Genomic DNA, 21,110 nt, shown 5'->3' on the forward strand with positions numbered 1-21,110 from the left:
AGGCAGCAGAAACATAAGGAGAGAAACACAGCATGTTAGGCCATATACCATTGCCAGTGTGGTGTCATTGACTTGGTTGAGAGAGGGTAACAGACGGACAGACAGACAGGCAGAGACAACCAGGCAGACAGACACACACCACAGACTGCTGTATAAAACGTCTCAATCCCCACAGTCCTTCAGCTTGCTCTCTCAAGCTGTCATCTCTCTCAACCCTGTGCGTCTCAGCTGTTGCTGTGTGAATACCACAGTAAGCCTGCCAGGCTCCACACACACACGCACGCACGCACGCACGCACGCACGCACGCACGCACACACACACACACACACACACACACACACACACAGTCCACAGAAATGTGTCACGGCTTGGTGGGTTGGGTGGTGAGGAACATGACATCCTATCACAGTCATGTGTCTGCCAGAGGGCCTTGGTACAGTGTGAGGATTGAGAACAGGGTTTCCAGTATGTAGAGTAGGCATTGATACCGTAGCATGATGAGAATCACTTCAACTTTAATCTATGAAGAGCCTAACCTGTAGTGGTTTACACTTTTATACTAGTCAACTGACTAACTCTGCAACCGTGTCTTCTAAATGACTAAAATGCTATATATAAATTGTAACAAGGTCGGGCCTGGGATGGCACAGCTTCATATTTAATATGCATTTTGCAGCAAAGCGCATGACTACTAACACACCAAGTAGGCCTACACTGGGTGGTAAGCGCTCTCCTTCTCTTTACATGTCTAGAGGAGAAGAAGAAGCCACAGGCCTACTACAGCTAGTATTGCTCAGAGGTTAGTTCAGAGTATCTGGCCTTATGCTGACACAGTGGATCCCTTTGTAAACACTTCCCCTGCCTTGACACTTCATGCTGATGCCAGCAGCTTGTCAAGCTGGCTTTGTCTTATAGACTCCACCTGTATGGAAGGAAGATGCCTTATCTTATTATTTGCATCTGAGCAAAGTCCTTTGGCTTTAACAATAAAGCATCCAGTAACTGACTGACTAATGCAACTTATAACATAGTTATAATAGAGGCACGAAATTGCACCACACACACACATACAGACAGAGAGAGAGAGAGAGAGAATGTCAGCTCTGTTTTCAATACCACAGAAAACTAAATTGTCCAAGCCTGCTACCTGGTATTCTACTTCCAGGCTTCCGTTCTTCGTAGCTGTTTGGTAGAAACATTCTGTTCTACCTGCAGGGAGTTGAAACGTGAATTCAGTATCATGGCTTTGTCCCAAGCCTAAAGTGAAGTCCACAGATACAACGAAACAAGACAGTAAATAGAGTCTTACAGCAACGCTCAGATCAAACATGGAACCCATTTGTAGCCTAGAAGCTACTTTGGACTTCAGAAAAAGTTACAATCACTGTTGACTCATCGGTAGCCATGAATGCTTGTTATTGTAGTCTAGTAGCCTACTTCGCTTCACTCATACCGCATTGTATACGTACATATTCCATAGACTGTCAGCGACCACGAGCTGTAGGCTATTTATTGCTTGTGATCAAAGTTAGTCATAGCAGAAATCAAGTCGCCTACTTCACCGAACAACTAGCTTCAGATCAGTTCTGACCACTTGTGCGCGCAACTGAAAGTGAGTCGATGTTATGGCATCTCATCCAACCTATTATATCGATGTTAGACTAGACCGCTGGAAGAAAGAAATCTCACCCTGTAGCCCTTCTTTTACAATAACTTCTACAAAGTAGCGCGTGTGATTGACTGGAAGGGTGTGCAATACCAATGTATAGCAGTGGTGTGAAGTACTTCAGTAAAAATACTTTAAAGGACTAATTACGTCGTTTTTTGTATCTGTACTTTACTTTACTATTTATATTTTTGACAACTTTTACATTTACTTCACTACATTCCGAAAGAAAATAATGTACGTTTTACTCCATACATTTTCCCTGACACCCAAAAGTGGTCTAATTTACACTCTTATCAAGAGAACATGCCTGGGTATCTCAACTGCCTCTGACCTGGAGGACTCACTAAACACATGCTTCGTTTGTAAATTATGTCTGAGTGTTGGAACATGCCCCTGGCTATCCGTAAATTAAAAAGAAAAAAAAGAAAATGATGCCGTCTGGTTTGCTTAATATAAGGAATTTGAAATCATTTATACTTTTACTTTTGATAATTAAGTATATTTTAGCAATGACCTTATGGCAATGACCCTTTGATACTTAAGTATATTTAAAACCAAATACTTTAAAACTTTTTCTCAAGTAGTATTTTACTGGGTGACTCACTTTAACTTGAGTAACTTTCTATTAAGGTATCTTTACCTTTACTAAAGTATGACTACTGGGTACTTTTTCCACCACTGCTTAATATAAGGATTTTTAAATTATTTATACTCTTACTTTTGATACAGAAGTAGTATTTTACTGGGAAGCTTTCACTTTTACTTGAGTCATTATCTATTAAGGTATTTTTTACTTTTACTCAAGTATGACAATTTGGTACTTTTTCCACCACTGGGGTTATGTCAGTAACCTCCGGTAGCCACTAGATTATGCTTGTAGTAAACAGAGATGAATGGTTTATCTTTTGAATGGTTTAAACTACAAAATATTACGACCCCATCACTGAAAGATATGACTTTCAGGAACACGTATGTGTCCCTCTTCAATGCCCAGAAGCCAGTCAGAACAGAGTGGACAAGATCAGACACTACATCAGACTGCACAGAAGATCATACAAATTAAGTTAGACGTGTATACGTATCATTGCCTGATGATCTTCTGAACTTCCCAATACCTTTGATGCATTTCAGTTACTTCAAACCATACTTTCTTCAGGTTGAAATACTTTCAAAAGTACTGTCAGACTGATTTGTAATAGACTGTCATAGCCCCATTTAAAACCTCTCTGGGGTAGGGGGCAGTATTTTGACATCCAGATGAAAAGCGTGCCCAAAGTAAGGATATGCATACAATTGGTAGATTTGGAAAGAAAACACTCTAAAGTTTCTAAAACTGTTAAAATACTGTTAAAATAATGTCTGTGAGTATAACAGAACTGATTTGGCAGGCGAAATCCTGAGGACAAACCATCCAGGGGGGGAAAAAATTGTGGTCAAGGATTTTCCAATGGGTTTCTATGGGATACCCTTATTATTAGGAACCTGGTTGTAGTTCCTATGGCTTCCACTAGATGTCAACCGTCTTTAGGAATTGTTCAATATTTTTCTTTTGAGAAATGAAGAAGTAGTCCTATTCATTGTAAGTGTCGCTCCAGGTGGACTCTATTGTTTTGGTGCGCGTGAACAGGAGTACACTCCACATTTGTTTTATCCGGTATTAGAAACAGTTTATTCCGTCTTAAATTTTATAGATTATTTACGTTTTATGGTACCTGAGGTTGGATTAGGAACTTTGTTTGAAATGTTTGGACTAAGTTTACAGGTAACTTATTAGATACTTTGTAGGCATGTTGGGCGAGTTGAAACCGGTGTATTTCTGAATCAAACGTGCCAAATAAATTGACATTTTTGGGACATAAAGAAGGACATTATCGAACAAAAGGACCATTTGTGATGTTTCTGGGACATTTTGGAGTGCCAACAGAAGAAGATCTTCAAAGTTAAGGCATGTAATTATGTCGCTATTTCTGACTTTTATGGCGCACCTGCCTGGTTGAAATATATTTTTCATGGTTTTCTTTGTGGGGCACTGTCCTCAGCTAATCGCATGGTTTGCTTTCGCCATAAAGCCTTTTTGAAATCTGACACAGCGGCTGGATTAACAAGAAGTTAAGCTTTATTTTGATGTATAACACATATTTTTTTTAAAAGTTAAATATTTGAATTGAGAATTTTTGAATTTCCCGCTCTGCAATTTCACCGGATTTTGGCCAGGTGGGATGCTACCGTCCCACGTACCCTAGAGAGATTTTTTTTAAAGGAAACATTGGCATTATATCACCCTTTTTTTACATGGTGGGGTCACAAGTTTTTTTTTATTAAAAAAAGTTGGGGAACCCCTGCCCTAACCTAACCTTAATCCTAATTTTAACCCTAACCTTAACCCCAAAACCTAACCTTGAATCCTAACCCTAAACCTAAAACTTGCTCCTAACCCTAACTGTATCTCCTCACCTAATTCTAACATCAACCCCAACTAAACCCCTTAGAAATATCATTTGACCTTGTGGGGACTAACAAAATGACCCCAGTTGGGCAAATGTTTGTTTGTTTACTATTCTATTCTGGTCCCCACAAGTAAGTCGCTCTGGATAAGAGCGTCTGCTAAATGACTTAAATGTAAATGTATAGTTAAACGCGTACACACACACACACACACACACACACACACACACACACACACACACACACACACACACACACACACACACACACACACACACACACACACACACACACACACACACACACACACACACACACACACACAGAGATGCACACATGCAGTAAGCACTGACTGACGTAGGATGTCCATGGATGTTGAAAACTTGGTGAAATTTGGTCAGTCCATCTTGGTATTGATTTCAACATCAACAGAAGCTAATTTCCAGACAGACCTTGATTTGGCCCTGGTTCAGATTTGGTCCGCTCTGGACCACCCTTGATTTGGCCCAAACATGGACATCTATGATTTCTTAAGATTTGGTCAGCTCTGGACGAGCCTATGTTTGGTTCACTGACATTGACACTGACCCAACTCCAGCCACTTTAATAATGGGAATTGATGGGAAATTATGTAAATATATCACTAGCCACTTTAAACAATGCTACCTTATATAATGTTACTTACCCTAAATTATTCATCTCATATGCATACGTATATACTGTACTCTATATCATCGACTGCATCCTTATGTAATACATGTATCACTAGCCACTTTAACTATGCCACTTTGTTTACTTTGTCTACATACTCATCTCATATGTATATACTGTACTCGATACCATCTACTGTATGTTGCCCTGTACCATCACTCATTCATATATCCTTATGTACATATTCTTTATCCCCTTACACTGTGTATAAGACAGTAGTTTTGGAATTGTTAGTTAGATTACTTGTTGGTTATTACTGCATTGTTGGAACTAGAAGCACAAGCATTTCGCTACACTCGCATTAACATCTGCTAACCATGTGTATGTGACAAATAAAATGTGATTTGATTTGATTTGATTTCAGATTTCGTCCTGTCTGGCCTAACCACATTTTTATCAATGTCCGTAAAATACGTATCTTCAATGTCTGTAAAATACGTTTTCAACTTTCACTTAGAGCTGAAAATGAACGTGACTTCAACCTCCGTAATTATGTCTTTTCAACTTCTTTCCAACATCATTTTGCTCACTGGGCACTCATTTCATACAGTTCTTTTTAGCCAGAATTGTCCACTCAGTAACAATTTCCACAGTTTTCCAAGGAGTCCTGGATTCCATAGAATCAATAAAAACATACACATCACATAAAAGTTGTCTAGATAAAAACACACATACACAACAGCATACACAGCATACCCAGTAGTAAACATACACAAATATGTACACACATACAGCATATGCCATGTACATACCATTTATAAGGACAACTTGTTGTATGTTTTAGTTAGAAGTGTGCATTATGGTCAGAGAGGTGGTGGGTGGTGCTATGACCAAGGGAAAGCTTTACATTGTTATTGCAATATGCTCTTGTTAGTTTTGGATGAGGTTTACTCTTTGCCACTGATCTAAGATCAGATTTCTACTGCCCCAGCCTGATCGCTAAGGGGGTTTGGAAAGGGTGTTGATCCTACATCTGAATATGACTTTGAATATAAGTTTAGTTGTAGATTCTTTTCACCAGTGGGTAATTGAAAAGTTAAAGAATTGAAAATGACTTTTAGAACACATCTTAGAGAGCATGCTGAAGCTATATATGGACACCCCTGCTTATCTTAGCAATTTCTTCTTAGCTAGCTACATAGCCGTCTTTGTATCAAAGATAATTGCGTAATTATCGTATTTCGTCGTCCTAACGTAGTCTACACTGCTATCTGCCCAGCAGCTAGCCAGCTAGCAAACGTCCACCGTCTACCGAATAGCAGCACTGTAGAAACTATTACACTCAACTGAACGACTTGATTAGTGTAGTGTTAGCTAGCTACATAGTTGTCTTTGCTGTCTTCGTATCCAAGATAATTGTGTAGTTTAGAGTGTGTAGTCTTAGAGCGATTATCTTCATTTACCGAGGTTAGCTAGCCAGCTATTTGTCGTCCTTAACGTAGGAGACACTGCTAGCTAGCCAACAGCTAGCCAACGTCTTCCGAATAGAACTTCCGCACTCAACAACCCGGTCGCATTCCGCTTCGCTCCACAGGTAGTATCACATTTTCATTTAATTTCATTACAGCACAACGGTTTGATTTGTTTGATCGTAGCTAGCTACATAGCTAGCTACATAGCCGTCTTTGTATCAAAGATAATTGTGTAGTCTAGAGCGATTTTCTAGGTTAGCTAGCCAGCTATTGTCGTTCTTTTAACGCTACGTAACGTAATCAACACTGCTAGCTAGCCAGCTAGCCCCCGAATAGCAGCACTGTAGAAACTATTACACTCAACGGAACGACTTGATTAGTGTAGTGTCAACAACGCAGCCACTGCCAGCTAGCCTACAAAGTCAACAACGCAGCCACTGCCAGCTAGCCTACTTCAGCAGTACTGTATCATTTTAATCATTTTAGTCAATAAGATTCTTGCTACGTAAGCTTAACTTTCTGAACATTTGAGACGTGTAGTCCACTTGTCATTCTAATCTCCTTGCATTAGCGTAGCCTCTTCTGTAGCCTGTCAACTATGTGTCTGTCTATCCCTGTTCTCTCCTCTCTGCACAGACCATACAAACGCTCCACACCGCTTGGCCGCGGCCACCCTAATCTGGTGGTCCCAGCGCGCACGACCCACGTGGAGTTCCAGGTCTCCGGTAGCCTCTGGAACTGCCGATCTGCGGCCAACAAGGCAGAGTTCATCTCAGCCTATGCCTCCCTCCAGTCCCTCGACTTCTTGGCACTGACGGAAACATGGATCACCACAGATAACACTGCTACTCCTACTGCTCTCTCTTCGTCCGCCCACGTGTTCTCGCACACCCCGAGAGCTTCTGGTCAGCGGGGTGGTGGCACCGGGATCCTCATCTCTCCCAAGTGGTCATTCTCTCTTTCTCCCCTTACCCATCTGTCTATCGCCTCCTTTGAATTCCATGCTGTCACAGTTACCAGCCCTTTCAAGCTTAACATCCTTATCATTTATCGCCCTCCAGGTCCCCTCGGAGAGTTCATCAATGAGCTTGATGCCTTGATAAGCTCCTTTCCTGAGGACGGCTCACCTCTCACAGTTCTGGGCGACTTTAACCTCCCCACGTCTACCTTTGACTCATTCCTCTCTGCCTCCTTCTTTCCACTCCTCTCCTCTTTTGACCTCACCCTCTCACCTTCCCCCTACTCACAAGGCAGGCAATACGCTCGACCTCATCTTTACTAGATGCTGTTCTTCCACTAACCTCATTGCAACTCCCCTCCAAGTCTCCGACCACTACCTTGTATCCTTTTCCCTCTCGCTCTCATCCAACACTTCCCACACTGCCCCTACTCGGATGGTATCGCGCCGTCCCAACCTTCGCTCTCTCTCCCCCGCTACTCTCTCCTCTTCCATCCTATCATCTCTTCCCTCTGCTCAAACCTTCTCCAACCTATCTCCTGATTCTGCCTCCTCAACCCTCCTCTCCTCCCTTTCTGCATCCTTTGACTCTCTATGTCCCCTATCCTCCAGGCCGGCTCGGTCCTCCCCTCCCGCTCCGTGGCTCGACGACTCATTGCGAGCTCACAGAACAGGGCTCCGGGCAGCCGAGCGGAAATGGAGGAAAACTCGCCTCCCTGCGGACCTGGCATCCTTTCACTCCCTCCTCTCTACATTTTCCTCCTCTGTCTCTGCTGCTAAAGCCACTTTCTACCACTCTAAATTCCAAGCATCTGCCTCTAACCCTAGGAAGCTCTTTGCCTCCTTCTCCTCCCTCCTGAATCCTCCTCCCCCTCCCCCCTCCTCCCCTCTCTGCAGATGACTTCGTCAACCATTTTGAAAAGAAGGTCGACGACATCCGATCCTCGTTTGCTAAGTCAAACGACACCGCTGGTTCTGCTCACACTGCCCTACCCTGTGCCCTGACCTCTTTCTCCCCTCTCTCTCCAGATGAAATCTCGCGTCTTCTGAAGGCCGGCCGCCCAACAACCTGCCCGCTTGACCCTATCCCCTCCTCTCTTCTCCAGACCATTTCCGGAGACCTTCTCCCTTACCTCACCTCGCTCATCAACTCATCCCTGACCGCTGGCTACGTCCCTTCCGTCTTCAAGAGAGCGAGAATTGCACCCCTTCTGAAAAAACCTACACTCGATCCCTCCGATGTCAACAACTACAGACCAGTATCCCTTCTTTCTTTTCTCTCCAAAACTCTTGAACGTGCCGTCCTCGGCCAGCTCTCCCGCTATCTCTCTCAGAATGACCTTCTTGATCCAAATCAGTCAGGTTTCAAGACTAGTCATTCAACTGAGACTGCTCTTCTCTGTATCACGGAGGCGCTCCGCACTGCTAAAGCTAACTCTCTCTCCTCTGCTCTCATCCTTCTAGACCTATCGGCTGCCTTCGATACTGTGAACCATCAGATCCTCCTCTCCACCCTCTCCGAGTTGGGCATCTCCGGCGCGGCCCACGCTTGGATTGCGTCCTACCTGACAGGTCGCTCCTACCAGGTGGCGTGGCGAGAATCTGTCTCCTCACCACGCGCTCTCACCACTGGTGTCCCCCAGGGCTCTGTTCTAGGCCCTCTCCTATTCTCGCTATACACCAAGTCACTTGGCTCTGTCATAACCTCACATGGTCTCTCCTATCATTGCTATGCAGACGACACACAATTAATCTTCTCCTTTCCCCCTTCTGATGACCAGGTGGCGAATCGCATCTCTGCATGTCTGGCAGACATATCAGTGTGGATGACGGATCACCACCTCAAGCTGAACCTCGGCAAGACGGAGCTGCTCTTCCTCCCGGGAAGGACTGCCCGTTCCATGATCTCGCCATCACGGTTGACAACTCCATTGTGTCCTCCTCCCAGAGCGCTAAGAACCTTGGCGTGATCCTGGACAACACCCTGTCGTTCTCAACTAACATCAAGGCGGTGGCCCGTTCCTGTAGGTTCATGCTCTACAACATCCGCAGAGTACGACCCTGCCTCACACAGGAAGCGGCGCAGGTCCTAATCCAGGCACTTGTCATCTCCCGTCTGGATTACTGCAACTCGCTGTTGGCTGGGCTCCCTGCCTGTGCCATTAAACCCCTACAACTCATCCAGAACGCCGCAGCCCGTCTGGTGTTCAACCTTCCCAAGTTCTCTCACATCACCCCGCTCCTCCGCTCTCTCCACTGGCTTCCAGTTGAAGCTCGCATCCGCTACAAGACCATGGTGCTTGCCTACGGAGCTGTGAGGGGAACGGCACCTCAGTACCTCCAGGCTCTGATCAGGCCCTACACCCAAACAAGGGCACTGCGTTCATCCACCTCTGGCCTGCTCGCCTCCCTACCACTGAGGAAGTACAGTTCCCGCTCAGCCCAGTCAAAACTGTTCGCTGCTCTGGCCCCCCAATGGTGGAACAAACTCCCTCACGACGCCAGGACAGCGGAGTCAATCACCACCTTCCGGAGACACCTGAAACCCCACCTCTTTAAGGAATACCTAGGATAGGATAAGTAATCCTTCTCACCCCCCCCCCCTTAAAAGATTTAGATGCACTATTGTAAAGTGGCTGTTACACTCGATGTCATAAGGTGAATGCACCAATTTGTGAGTCGCTCTGGATAAGAGCGTCTGCTAAATGACTTAAATGTAATGTATGTAAATGTGTACCCTTTATCCACTTCCTGACATAGTAAACCCCAATCCATCTCCAAGTGCCAAGCAGAGACGCATTTTTCCAGTCTTTGGTATGGCTTGACCGGGGATCGAACTCCCAACCTTCTAATGTCAGGGAGGGCAAAGCATGATCTTGACAAAGCATGTGGTAAACAAAAAGTACCATGAATAGTCTTAACAACACAAGAATAACAATACAATGAACCATATGTTGTTGTTTTTTACAAGAAGCTGCACTGTAAAGGATCATGAATATATTGGTCTTGTCATGATTTTATTGTTTTTGCTGGTAGATACTCATCATGAGAGTTGGTGAGAGTGAGTGAGAGGAAGTGTGAACAGAGCAACAAATGATTGCGAAACTCAATGTATGCCGTATTAGGCTAGAATGGGAGGGTGTATGTAGTGTAGTGGGGAGGTGATCATACTCAGTGCATGGCCACTCTATAAGATGCTCATTTGCATTTGCCTCACTCTATCTGACTGATTGAAACTTAACACCAGAGGTAACCGTTCTCTCTCTGTCAAGATTTATTTTGCTTAAGACAAGTTTTGCTTTCTGTGACTGCTCTTTGGGGAGATGGTCGTTTCTGTGAAGGATTTCCACATTTCTCATATCTGGAGGTTTTCTTCCACTACTGTGTGTCTTGTCTTTTCTGCTGACAAGACGACCTGAGGAGTCATACTGTACAACCCACACTAGTGTTTGGTCTTGCTCTGGGAATAAAATCTCTCTGTGTCTCTCGTTGTGTGCTGGGACCCCTGGTGCGTGGACCTCGCTCAGGTACTACTTGACTACCTCTTGGAGGATCCTTTTTCAGTTCCTTATATTCTCTGATCGGAGAGGTCATGGCTGAGGGTGGTGTCCCGTACCCCTCCGTGTTCATGGTGGATAGCAATGCAGCCTACCCACCGCTGCCCCCCAAACCGAGACCTCCTGGTCGGGGTGGTGTGGCCCAAAGCCTGCTGTTCTTGCTGGTTGGTCTGGCTTTGTGTGGCTTGGCCATAGAGGCCTGCTTCATCTACCACCTCTACTCCAAACAGGGATCTGTGAGTATTGTCACCACGAGGTGGCTGTCTACCCGTCTCCATCTCTGTTCTGTCTCCCTCAACACCTGAGAGTCTCTCTTCATACATCTCTCTCTCACACATCTAGTAACAACTATGTATTCTTTCTACTGTGTCTGCTGTGTGTCTACTTTCATCTCTAACTGTTTTATTTTCCCCAATCTCTTGCTCTCAACCCCACAATGTGTACACTATTCTCGGAAACATCTTTCTTTCATTCCAAAATGAAAGTGAATACATTTCCAGTGTCATTAGTTGATGTGTTCTTTCTCTCTCAAAAATAATCTACAACCCATTTGCATCATCATATGGGAAATAATTACTTGATTTGATTTACTTCATAGTTGCAGTCGACAAGACTGAAATTAGGCCGAATGCACAGTTACATTTAGACAATACTTTAAAAACCCAAGATACTACATTAAATTAATAAATCATTATTTAAAAAGTCACATTTTGTTATCCAATCTCTATGTATTTTGTACAATGTAGTAATTTACTGTTGGCTTTTTGCTTTTGTTCCTTTCCTCCATTTGATGATGGCATTATCCTGGTTCAGAATAGAGTAATGTGTGGTGATATGTCACTTGGAATATTGGAACCTTGCTACAATTGGTTGTTTTGTTAGACTCTAATTGTGAAATAATTTTACAAGTCTATAGGGAACAGAAACAAATATTAACTTCCGAGTTACCAGTGCATTATACACCACGATGTAGGTTTTTTGTTGTGTCAATTTTGCTTTACTTACAAACAGGTCTCATGACAACATAGTGAAGTTCTGTCATGGTCAGCAGTTTCTGTCCAAAGTTTGAGTTGGGATTCCCCTTGATATACGCATTTAACAGTTTTATTCATTCTTCTACATTTGGCAACAGTTGAGATGGAGAAGTTATTCAGAATTGGCATCATTTCGGAGAATATGAATGTTCCGTGACGTACCTTGCTGGAGCAGGGGCCAGCATTCAGTGTTCCATAGAATTGGTTCGTTGGTCAGGTGTTTGTGGTTATGTTGAGCTTCATGTGACATCATTTCCCCTGACCCAATCTGGTGAAGGGTGCAATGGTTTAATGGAAGAGGATAGAGATAACCTAGTCTCGCTGCATGCACATGTACTGACGGGAAGACGGGGGTGGGGTGGTCTGGGGTGGGATGGGTGATCTACTTTGCTTAATTAACAGAAACCATAAGCAGTTCTGTTTATCTTTCCTGCGTATCATCTAATAAAATGTAAAGGTCACATTGCTGATGCCCAAAGAACCACTTAAATAGGAACAAATGAACATTCTCACACATGCCTGTACTGTATTACCACAAACCTCTCTGTTCACTATGATGAAATCTCTATTCTCAACAGCAGGTGGAGTCAGGGTCAGCTGGTATGAGTATCCAAGGTATGTCTGAGACTATATCTTCTTCTCTTGTTCAAACACTGTGACAAAATGACAAGGGACTCATTGTATGGTTCTCAATCAGGGACGGATATCTATCGTTGTCTCTGATTGGGAACCATACTTAGGTAGCCCTTTTTCCCCCTTTCTGTGTGGGAAGTTGTCTTTGTTTATGGCACTATAGCCCTTAAGCGTCACGGTCTTTTTGTATGGTTTATTGTTTTGTTGGCGTCATTTTAAATATTTGTTTTATTTTATTTTTTTATTTCACCTTTATTTAACCAGGTAGGCTAGTTGAGAACAAGTTCTCATTTACAACTGCGACCTGGCCAAGATAAAGCATAGCAGTGTGAACAGACAACAACACCAAGTTACACATGGAGTAAACAATAAACAAGTCAATAACACAGTAGAAAAAAGAAAAAAGAGTCTATATACATTGTGTGCAAAAGGCATGAGGAGGTGCTCTTGTTCTCCATGGACTTTACATTGTCCCAGATAAATAAAGGAAAAATGTACGCTCACCACGCTGCGCTTTGGTCCAGTTCTTTCGACGGCCGTGACACTCATCTCTGGTATTTTGTACACATTTGACAAATGCATTTCTGAATCATTCAATTTCTAAAATGCACATCACATCAACATTAACTTTGTTCCCAAAACAGACCAAGAGGACATTCCAAAGGAGGTTCCCCCAACTTCAAGACCAAACCCTATTGTGTTGCCTTCAAAACCTGTTGCACATCTGACAGGTAAGACCATTACCACCAGGCCATTTATACAACCCTTTATATTAATATTTGGTCATGACAGAAGAGGGTGAAATAGAAGTATGTAGTAGTACATCAGATAGTATGGTGTTTGAAATAGTACATGAAGATAAATTCAAATGAGCTCTTACGACAGAACTTTTCCCACATATTGTCCTGTATTTGTTCTCCAGCTGGACCTCAAGCACCCCATGGAGATGGAGTCATGGTATGGAACATGCAGGCAGAACCAATCCTCCATGAAATGGAGTACAAAGATGGGAAGCTTGTCATCCAGAAGGAAGGCTACTACTACGTCTACTCTAAGATCTTCTTCAGTGAGGTCGATGTTGCATTCACACACTCGGTCTGCAGAACTACTTCACGGTACCTTGGGAAGGACATTGAACTCCTTAAGTCCAGGAGATATCACCCCAAGTTTGGGAAAATGATGTCCACATCAAACAGCTACCTGGGAGGGGTGTTCCACCTCTTTGAAGATGACTCCCTCTTTGTCAAAGTGAAAAATGTCACTCAAGTTCGGATACAACATTCCACAGAGAACGTGTTTGGTATCTATATGATATAATACGGGTTGATGATGAATATACTTTTTTTAGGTAGCTGGCTGATTATCATTGGTTTAAGGCATAATAATACTGTAGGCCAATTTACATGAAATATTGCTACGCAGGGCCTTCCCCCTCATTTTCTTTAAACAAATCCTTGCATCAAGATGCAATTCGATGCGTGGAAAATTTACTGTTGACGAAAAAGCCCCTTTATAATAAAGCCATAATAATGTTTGCCATACACTAGGCTACAGTTGAGCAGAGGCGTTTTTAGGATTTCCACACATGGATTTTTTTTAGCAAGGTCGTAAAAGAATCTGCCTTTGAAAAAAGGCATTTCATGCAGTTCTATGTTATTTACATGAAAGATATTGGTTGAATCGTTTTATTACCACACAACTGACTGAAATGGCTGGCTACTCTGACACTGACAAACTGAGATCAATCTGGCCTTGAATTCAAACAAATAATAGCCCAGGCCAATGAAGCGACACCCAGATTGTACAATATTAGGAGGCAATATATATATATATATGTATATATATATATATATATATATATATATATATATATATATATATATATATATATATATATATATATATATATATATATATATATATATATATATATATATATATATACTGTATATCATAGTTTACAGTAGGTTACTAAATAAAATGCAGAGTGGAGGGCCTGCCGGGTGGCGCAGTGGTCTAAGGCACTTTTTCAGTGCTAGCTGTGCTAGCTCTGTCACAGCCGGCCGCAACCGGGAGGCACATGGGGCGGCGCACAATTGGCCCAGCGTAGTCTGGGTTAGCCGGTAGGGATATCCTTGTCTCATCGGGCACTAGCGACTCCTGTGACAGGCCGGGTGCAGTGCACACTGACCAGGTTGCTAGGTGTACAGTGTTTCCTCCGATACATTGGTGTGGCTGCTTCTGGTTGGGTTGTGTTTTGGAGGACGCATGGCTCTCGACCTCCGCCTCTCCCGAGTCCGTACGGGAGCTGCAGCGATGAGACAAGACAGTAACTACTACCAATTGGATACCACGAAATTGGGGTAAAAAATATATTTTTTGAGTGGCACACTGATTCACCTAAGGATGAAGATGAAGCCATAGGCTTCTCACGGTGGCAAGTTGTCATCTCAAGATGAGCTACTTTGAAAAACAGTGCTGCTGTTAGCTAAAAATTGGGAGTTGTTATTAAGAAAAACAATGTATTGGTTCTAAAGACAGATTTGGTCAGGAGGTAACACATGTTGATGGTCTGCCCTCAAGAACAAGAACAAAAGAACTGCAAGAACATTACCTCTGTATGCTAGTGTTCAATGCATATTTTTATTCTTTATTCTCTTATATATTATTCTCTTTATTCTGTTATATTGACCTGATTAAAAATAATATATCCATAATAGTATAAGGAAATACATAATATAGATATAGGGAAAAATATTTAGATATTTAGATAATTCGAAATATTGACAAGTAGATATATTCTATGTTTATATTCTATGTTTTTGAAACAATTTAAGAATACCTGATAGTCAGGTAAATTGCATGTAAACCACTGCAGAATGATAAGGTCAAATGTTGGACTATCTTTTTCCCTCTTTGTATACCCTCCATAAAATGACCAAGTCATTAACTCATTTCAGTACCCTGGACATGTTGTATTTCACCTTTTGGTGTTTTATATTTATTTAACATTTTATACAAATGTAAAGTAGTCATTGTCCTCCATATTCTGATAAACAGGACTTATCAACTTCCATATATAGTGAGAAATAAAATAAAATATATGTTTTTTTCTTCTTGGACGCTAACGCTATGCAAGCAGTAGGCTATAGCTGTAACACATACTGGGTATTTTGTATATTCTATCCTGCAAATATTAAAATAAATAAATGTGGATTTTTTTAATCTTTCTTAGGATTCTGTGTGAGCATTATTTTTTACTTTAATTCATCCACAAAAATATATGCATGCAGGCATGTAATCACAAACAGACATACAGAGTCATCGTGTAACTAAAGGGCTTCTGTGCTGGAATTGAGTCTAGAGCGTGGCTTCAGTAGCAGCGGATGCTGAACCCACTCAGTTGCATTTTAGACAGTCAGCCTGCGACCACACGAGGTGAAAACCACTTCTCTTTTCACCGTCCCCCATCCCCACCAACCCCCTGCAATACAGTGAAGCATATAATCCCCCCTTATACAGTGTCTTTCCTCCATTTTACTGACATATAGAAAAAATACCTCAGAGGTCTCAAATCAACGGTAATGTAAGGTATGCGACCTGAGTATATGACAGTATGTGACCTGTGTTCGCATAGAGATTGTTATCTTGTTTCCCTGACCTGATTAACTTGTTTACTGGTGACAGAGGTGATAAGACTGCACTGTGCAGGTTTTAGAGCAATGCTAACCACATTTGATCACAACTTTGATATTACTTCCCTATCAAAAGTATCTGACCTCATTGATTGAAAACACGTAACAAAATGCATTTCCAATGTCTTTCCTAACCGGCTCTGCATTTTGTATTGGATGTGTGTATTCTGTTTCCATTCTGCAGGGCTCATTTGTAAAAGAGACCTGGATCTCAATATGAGACCCTGTTAAATTAAACATGTATACCATGCAATCACATGCATTCACACTCACATTATACAAGTACTGTACCTAGTACCAGTCAAAAGTTTGGACACACCTACTCATTCAAGGGTTTTTCTTAATAAAAAAAAAAATATTTTCTACATTGTAGAATAATAGTGAATACAACAAAACTATGAAAAAACACATGTAGAATCATTTAGTGACCAAAAAAGTGTTAAACAAATCAATTTGAGATTCTTCAAAGTAGCCACCCTTTTGCCTTGATGACAGTTTTGCACACTCTTGGCATTATTTCAACCAGCTTCACCTGTAATGCTTTTCCAACAGTCCAAACTCATCCCAAACCATCTCAATTGGGTTGAGGTTGGGTGATTGTGGAGGCCAGGTCATCTGACGCAGCACTCCATCACTCTCCTTCTTGATCAAATAGCCCTTACACTCTGGAGGTGTGTTGGGTCATGGTACTGTTAAAAACAAATGATAGTCCCATTAAGCGCAAACCAGATGGGATGGTGTATCGCTGCAGAATACTGTGGTATCCATGCAGGTTAAGTGTTTCTTGAATTCTAAATAAATGACAAACAGAGTCACCAGCAAAGCACCCCAAAACCATCACACCTCCTCCTCCATGCTTCACGGTGGGAACCACACATGCGGAGATGATCCGTTCACCTACTCTGTGTCTCACAAAGACACAGCGGTTGGAACAACAACTAAAAATCTCCAAAGGACAGATTTCCACCGGTCTAATGTCCATTGCACATGTTTCTTGGCCCAAGCAAGGAACTTCTTTTTATATGTGTCCTCTTTCTTTGTAGCAATTTGACGATTAAGGCCTGATTCACGCAGTCTCCTCTTAACAGTTGATGTTGAGATGTGTCTGTTACTTGAACTCTGTGATTCATTTATTTGGGCTGCTATCTGAGGTGCAGTTAATTGCAAGTTAATTGCACATTTCTGAGGCCGGTAATTCTAATGAACTTATCCTCTGCAGCAGAGGTAACTCTGGGTCTTCCTCTCCTGTGTGGGTCCTCATGAAAGCCAGTTTCATCATAGTGCTTGATGTTTTTTGTGACTGCACTTGAAGAAACTTTCAAAGTTCTTGACATTTTAAGGATTGTCTTAAAGTAACTATTACAGACTACAAAGGGAAGCACAGCCGTGAGCTGCCCAGTAACACGAGCCTACCAGACAAGCTAAATTACTTCTGTGCTCATGCATGCTCACTGAAGCATGCATGAGAGCATCAGCTGTTCTGTACGACTGTGTGATCACGCTCTCCGTACCCGATGTGAGTAAGACCTTAAAACAGGTCAACATTCACAAGGCCGCAGGGCCAGACGGATTACCAGTATGTGTACTCCGAGCATGCGCTGACCGACTGGCAAGTGTGACATTTTCATCCTGTCCCTGACTGAGTCTGTAATACTAACATGTTTCAAGCAGACCACCATAGTCCCTATGCCCAAGAACACTAAGGTAACCTGTGTAAATGACTACTGACCCGTAGCACTCACATCTGGAGCAATGAAGAGCTTTGAAAGGCTGGTCATGGCTCACATCAACACCATCATCCCAGAAACCCTAGACCCACTCCAATGTACATACCTCCCCAACAGATCCACAGATTATATAATCTCTATTACACTCAACACTGCCCTTACCCACCTGGACAAAAGGAACACCTACATGAGAATGCTATTTATTGACTACAGCTCAGTGTTCAACACCATAGTGCCCACAAAGCTCATCACTAAGCTAAAGACCCTGGGACGAAACACCTCCCTCTGCAACTGGATCCTGGACTTCCTGACGAGCCGCCCCCAGGTGGTAAGGGTAGATAACAACACATCCGCCACGCTGATCCTCAACACGGGGGCCTCTCAGGGGTGCGTGCTCAGTCCCCTCCTGTACTCCCTGTTCACTCATGACTGCATGACCAGGCACGACTCCAACACCATCATCAAGTTTTCCGATGACACAACAGTGGTAGGCCTGATCACCAACAACGATGAGACAGCCTATAGGGAGTAGGTCAGAGACCTGGCCGTGTGGTGCTAGGACAACAACCTCTCCCTCAATGTGATTAAGACAAAGGAGATGATTGTGGACTACAGGAAAATGAGGAATGAGCACGCCCCCATTCTCATCGATAGAGCTGCAGTGGAGCAGGTTGAGAGCTTCAAGTTCTTGGTGTCCACATCACCAACAAACTATCATGGTCCAACATACTAAGACAGTCGTGAAGAGGGCATGACAAAGCCTATTCCCCTCGGGAGACTGAAAAGATCCTCAAAAGGTTCTACAGCTGCACCATTAAGAGCATCCTGACTGGTTGCATCATTGCCTGGTATGGCAACTGCTCGGCCTCCGAATTCAAGGCACTACAGAGAGTATTGCGTACGGCCCAGTACATCACTGGGGGTCAAGCTTCCTGCCATCCAGGACCTTTATACCAGGCGGTGTCAGAGGAAGGCCTTAAAAATTGTCAAAAACTCCAGCCACCCTAGTCATGGACTGTTCTCTCTGCTTCCGCACGGCAAGCAGTACCGGAGCGCCAAGTCTAGGTCCAAAAAGCTTCTTAACAGCTTCTATCCCTAAGCCATAAGACTCCTGAACAGCTAGTCAAAGGGCTACCCAGACCCCTCTTTTACGCTGCTGCTCATCTCTGTTTATTCTCTATGCATGGCCACTTTAACTCTACCTACATGTACATATTACCTCAATTACCTTGACTAACTGGTGCCCACGCACATTGACTCTGTACCAAAACCCCCTGTATACAGCCTCGGTATTGTTATTTTACTGCTGCTGTTTAATTATTTGTTACTTTTATCTATCGTTTTCTATCTTCTATCTTCTGAAAACTTCATAAAGCATTGTTGGTTTATGGCTTGTAAGTAAGCATTTCACTGTAAGGTCTACCTGTTGTATTCGGCGTATGTGACAAATAAAATTTGAGTTGGCTGTAATTTCTCTTTGCTTATTTGAGCTGTTCTTGCCATAATATGGACTTGGTCTTTTACCAAATATAACAACTCTACCTTGTCACAACACAACTGACTGTCTCAAACACATTAAGAAGGGAATAAATTCCACAAATTCACTTTTAATAAGGCACACCTGTTAATTGAAATGCAATCCAGGTGACTACCTCATTAAGCTGGTTGAGAGAATTCCAAGACTGTGCAAAGCTGTCATCAAGGTAAAGGGTGGCTACTTTGAAGAATCTCAAATCTAAAATATAGTTTGATTTGTTTAACACTTTTTGGTTACTACATGATTCCATATGTGTTATTTCATAGTTTTGATGTCTTCACTATTATTCTACAATGTAGAAAATAGTAAAAATATAGAAAAACCCTTGAATGAGTAGGTGTGTTCAAACTTTTGACTGGTACTGTATATGTTCATACAATCACTCATTCACACACACTCACACTCTCTAGTGCAGCTTTTTTTGTAGTCCTGAGAACATCTTTGTGTCTTTGTCTTGCTCTTTCCTCTCACCTCTGTCCTATTCTAAGAAGCAGCTCTTTGAGGTCTCCCCCGGTGCAGGCGTGTGTTGTATATTAGTAAACTGAAGAGGAAGTGGAAGTGGGGGTTCTGGGTGCTGGGTGCTGGGTGCTGGCTGGGGGCGATGTAAGCAGCTCAGTATATCTGTTGTTTCGCTGATTCATGGCCTTTCTCTCTCTGGAAGTTTCCAACCCATGTACCGGGGACAAGTACATTTACGAACCAAGTAGGGTGCGTGTGAAGGGGTTTAGATGAGCAGCTAATATGATATTGAACCCATCCCCCTCAGTAATCATCTCTACAATGATCCAAATGTTTGTTTAATCAAACATACTTGTGACACTGTTCTGGTATGAACTTGGCTGGTGTTTCTACAGGTCGAATTTCAATCATAAGAATGTCTAATTCTGTGAACATAAAGTCCCAAATGGCATCACATTCCCTATATAGTGCACTACTTTTGACCATAGGGCTCTGGTCAAAAATAGTGCACTTTATATAGGACATAGGGTGTGATTTGGGACACATACTGACTTAGGCCTCAGTTTAAAACAGCATGTTGAGACATGTCATAATGTTACAGTGTAAAGGTGTACGACTGTGTCCATACTTGAGTCATCACCACATCTTCAACCTTCAGTGGTCTAACCAGGAAAGACAGAGATGACTGTATGAGATGCAGTTGGATTTTCCAGTTCTTACTGTTCTTGACTTCTTATCCTGTCCTTAATGGCTCATCTAAGCATGTTGAAAATGTAGGCCTGTAGCAGCCATTTCATTTGAAGTCATCAACCAACCATGAAGTGGAACATTTATGAAGGAATATCTATACAATAGGCCTATAGCAGTTTGAAGAGGAAAACGTTCACATTTGTCTGTTAGTTTTATGGATCATGTGTTTCCTACAACCTTTGGAATTACCTGGGTTGAGAAAGGTCTTGGTTTGAGAAATGTTGTGAGACCCCAGAGAATAAATGTTGTGAGACCCCAGAGAATAAATGTTGTGAGACCCCAGAGAATAAATGTTGTGAGACCCCAGAGAATAAATGTTGTGAGACCCCAGAGAATAAATGTTGTGAGACCCCAGAGAATAAATGTTGTGAGACCCCAGAGAATAAATGTTGTGAGACCCCAGAGAATAAATGTTGTGAGACCCCAGAGAATAAATGTTGTGAGACCCCAGAGAATAAATGTTGTGAGACCCCAGAGAATAAATGTTGTGAGACCCCAGAGAATAAATGTTGTGAGACCCCA

At 42.6% G+C, this 21,110-nt stretch overlaps 2 protein-coding genes across 10 annotated transcripts in view; one reads left to right on the top strand and one right to left on the bottom strand.

The window, feature by feature from the left end:
• The window catches only part of tmed1a (transmembrane p24 trafficking protein 1a), a 6,767-nt gene extending 5,114 nt beyond the window's left edge, over positions 1-1,653 (bottom strand). For 8 of the 9 annotated variants that reach the window (XR_008088839.1, XR_008088838.1, XR_008088836.1 and 5 more), the window contains exon 1: positions 1,149-1,653. Coding sequence is in view for 2 of the 9 variants with exons in the window: in XM_035748026.2 (XP_035603919.2) it covers positions 1,149-1,340 (192 nt within the window). In the remaining 7 variants the exon portion in view is untranslated. The remainder of the gene's footprint in view (positions 1-1,148) is intronic. The other variant, XM_035748027.2, reaches the window with a different exon arrangement.
• An 8,736-nt stretch (positions 1,654-10,389) lies between these two features.
• tnfsf14 (TNF superfamily member 14) lies at positions 10,390-14,234 on the top strand. Its single transcript, XM_035748028.2, has 4 exons — positions 10,390-10,989; positions 12,366-12,402; positions 13,065-13,151; positions 13,343-14,234. The coding sequence occupies exons 1-4, from the start codon at positions 10,789-10,791 to the stop codon at positions 13,735-13,737; spliced, it is 720 nt and encodes a 239-aa protein (XP_035603921.2). The 5' UTR covers positions 10,390-10,788; the 3' UTR covers positions 13,738-14,234.
• The last annotated feature ends 6,876 nt before the right edge of the window (positions 14,235-21,110 follow it).

This window comes from Oncorhynchus keta, chromosome 32 (assembly GCF_023373465.1).
Source record: "Oncorhynchus keta strain PuntledgeMale-10-30-2019 chromosome 32, Oket_V2, whole genome shotgun sequence".
Classification (NCBI taxonomy): domain Eukaryota; kingdom Metazoa; phylum Chordata; class Actinopteri; order Salmoniformes; family Salmonidae; genus Oncorhynchus; species Oncorhynchus keta.

Excerpts from the sequence above, each read along its gene's own strand:
- tnfsf14 (XM_035748028.2), top strand. The coding sequence starts at position 10,789 with ATGGCTGAGGGTGGTGTCCCGTACCCCTCCGTGTTCATGGTGGATAGC. Across the intron at positions 10,990-12,365 it reads TCTACTCCAAACAGGGATCT|CAGGTGGAGTCAGGGTCAGC; the intron begins GTGAGTATTGTC and ends TATTCTCAACAG. Across the intron at positions 12,403-13,064 it reads AGCTGGTATGAGTATCCAAG|ACCAAGAGGACATTCCAAAG; the intron begins GTATGTCTGAGA and ends TTCCCAAAACAG.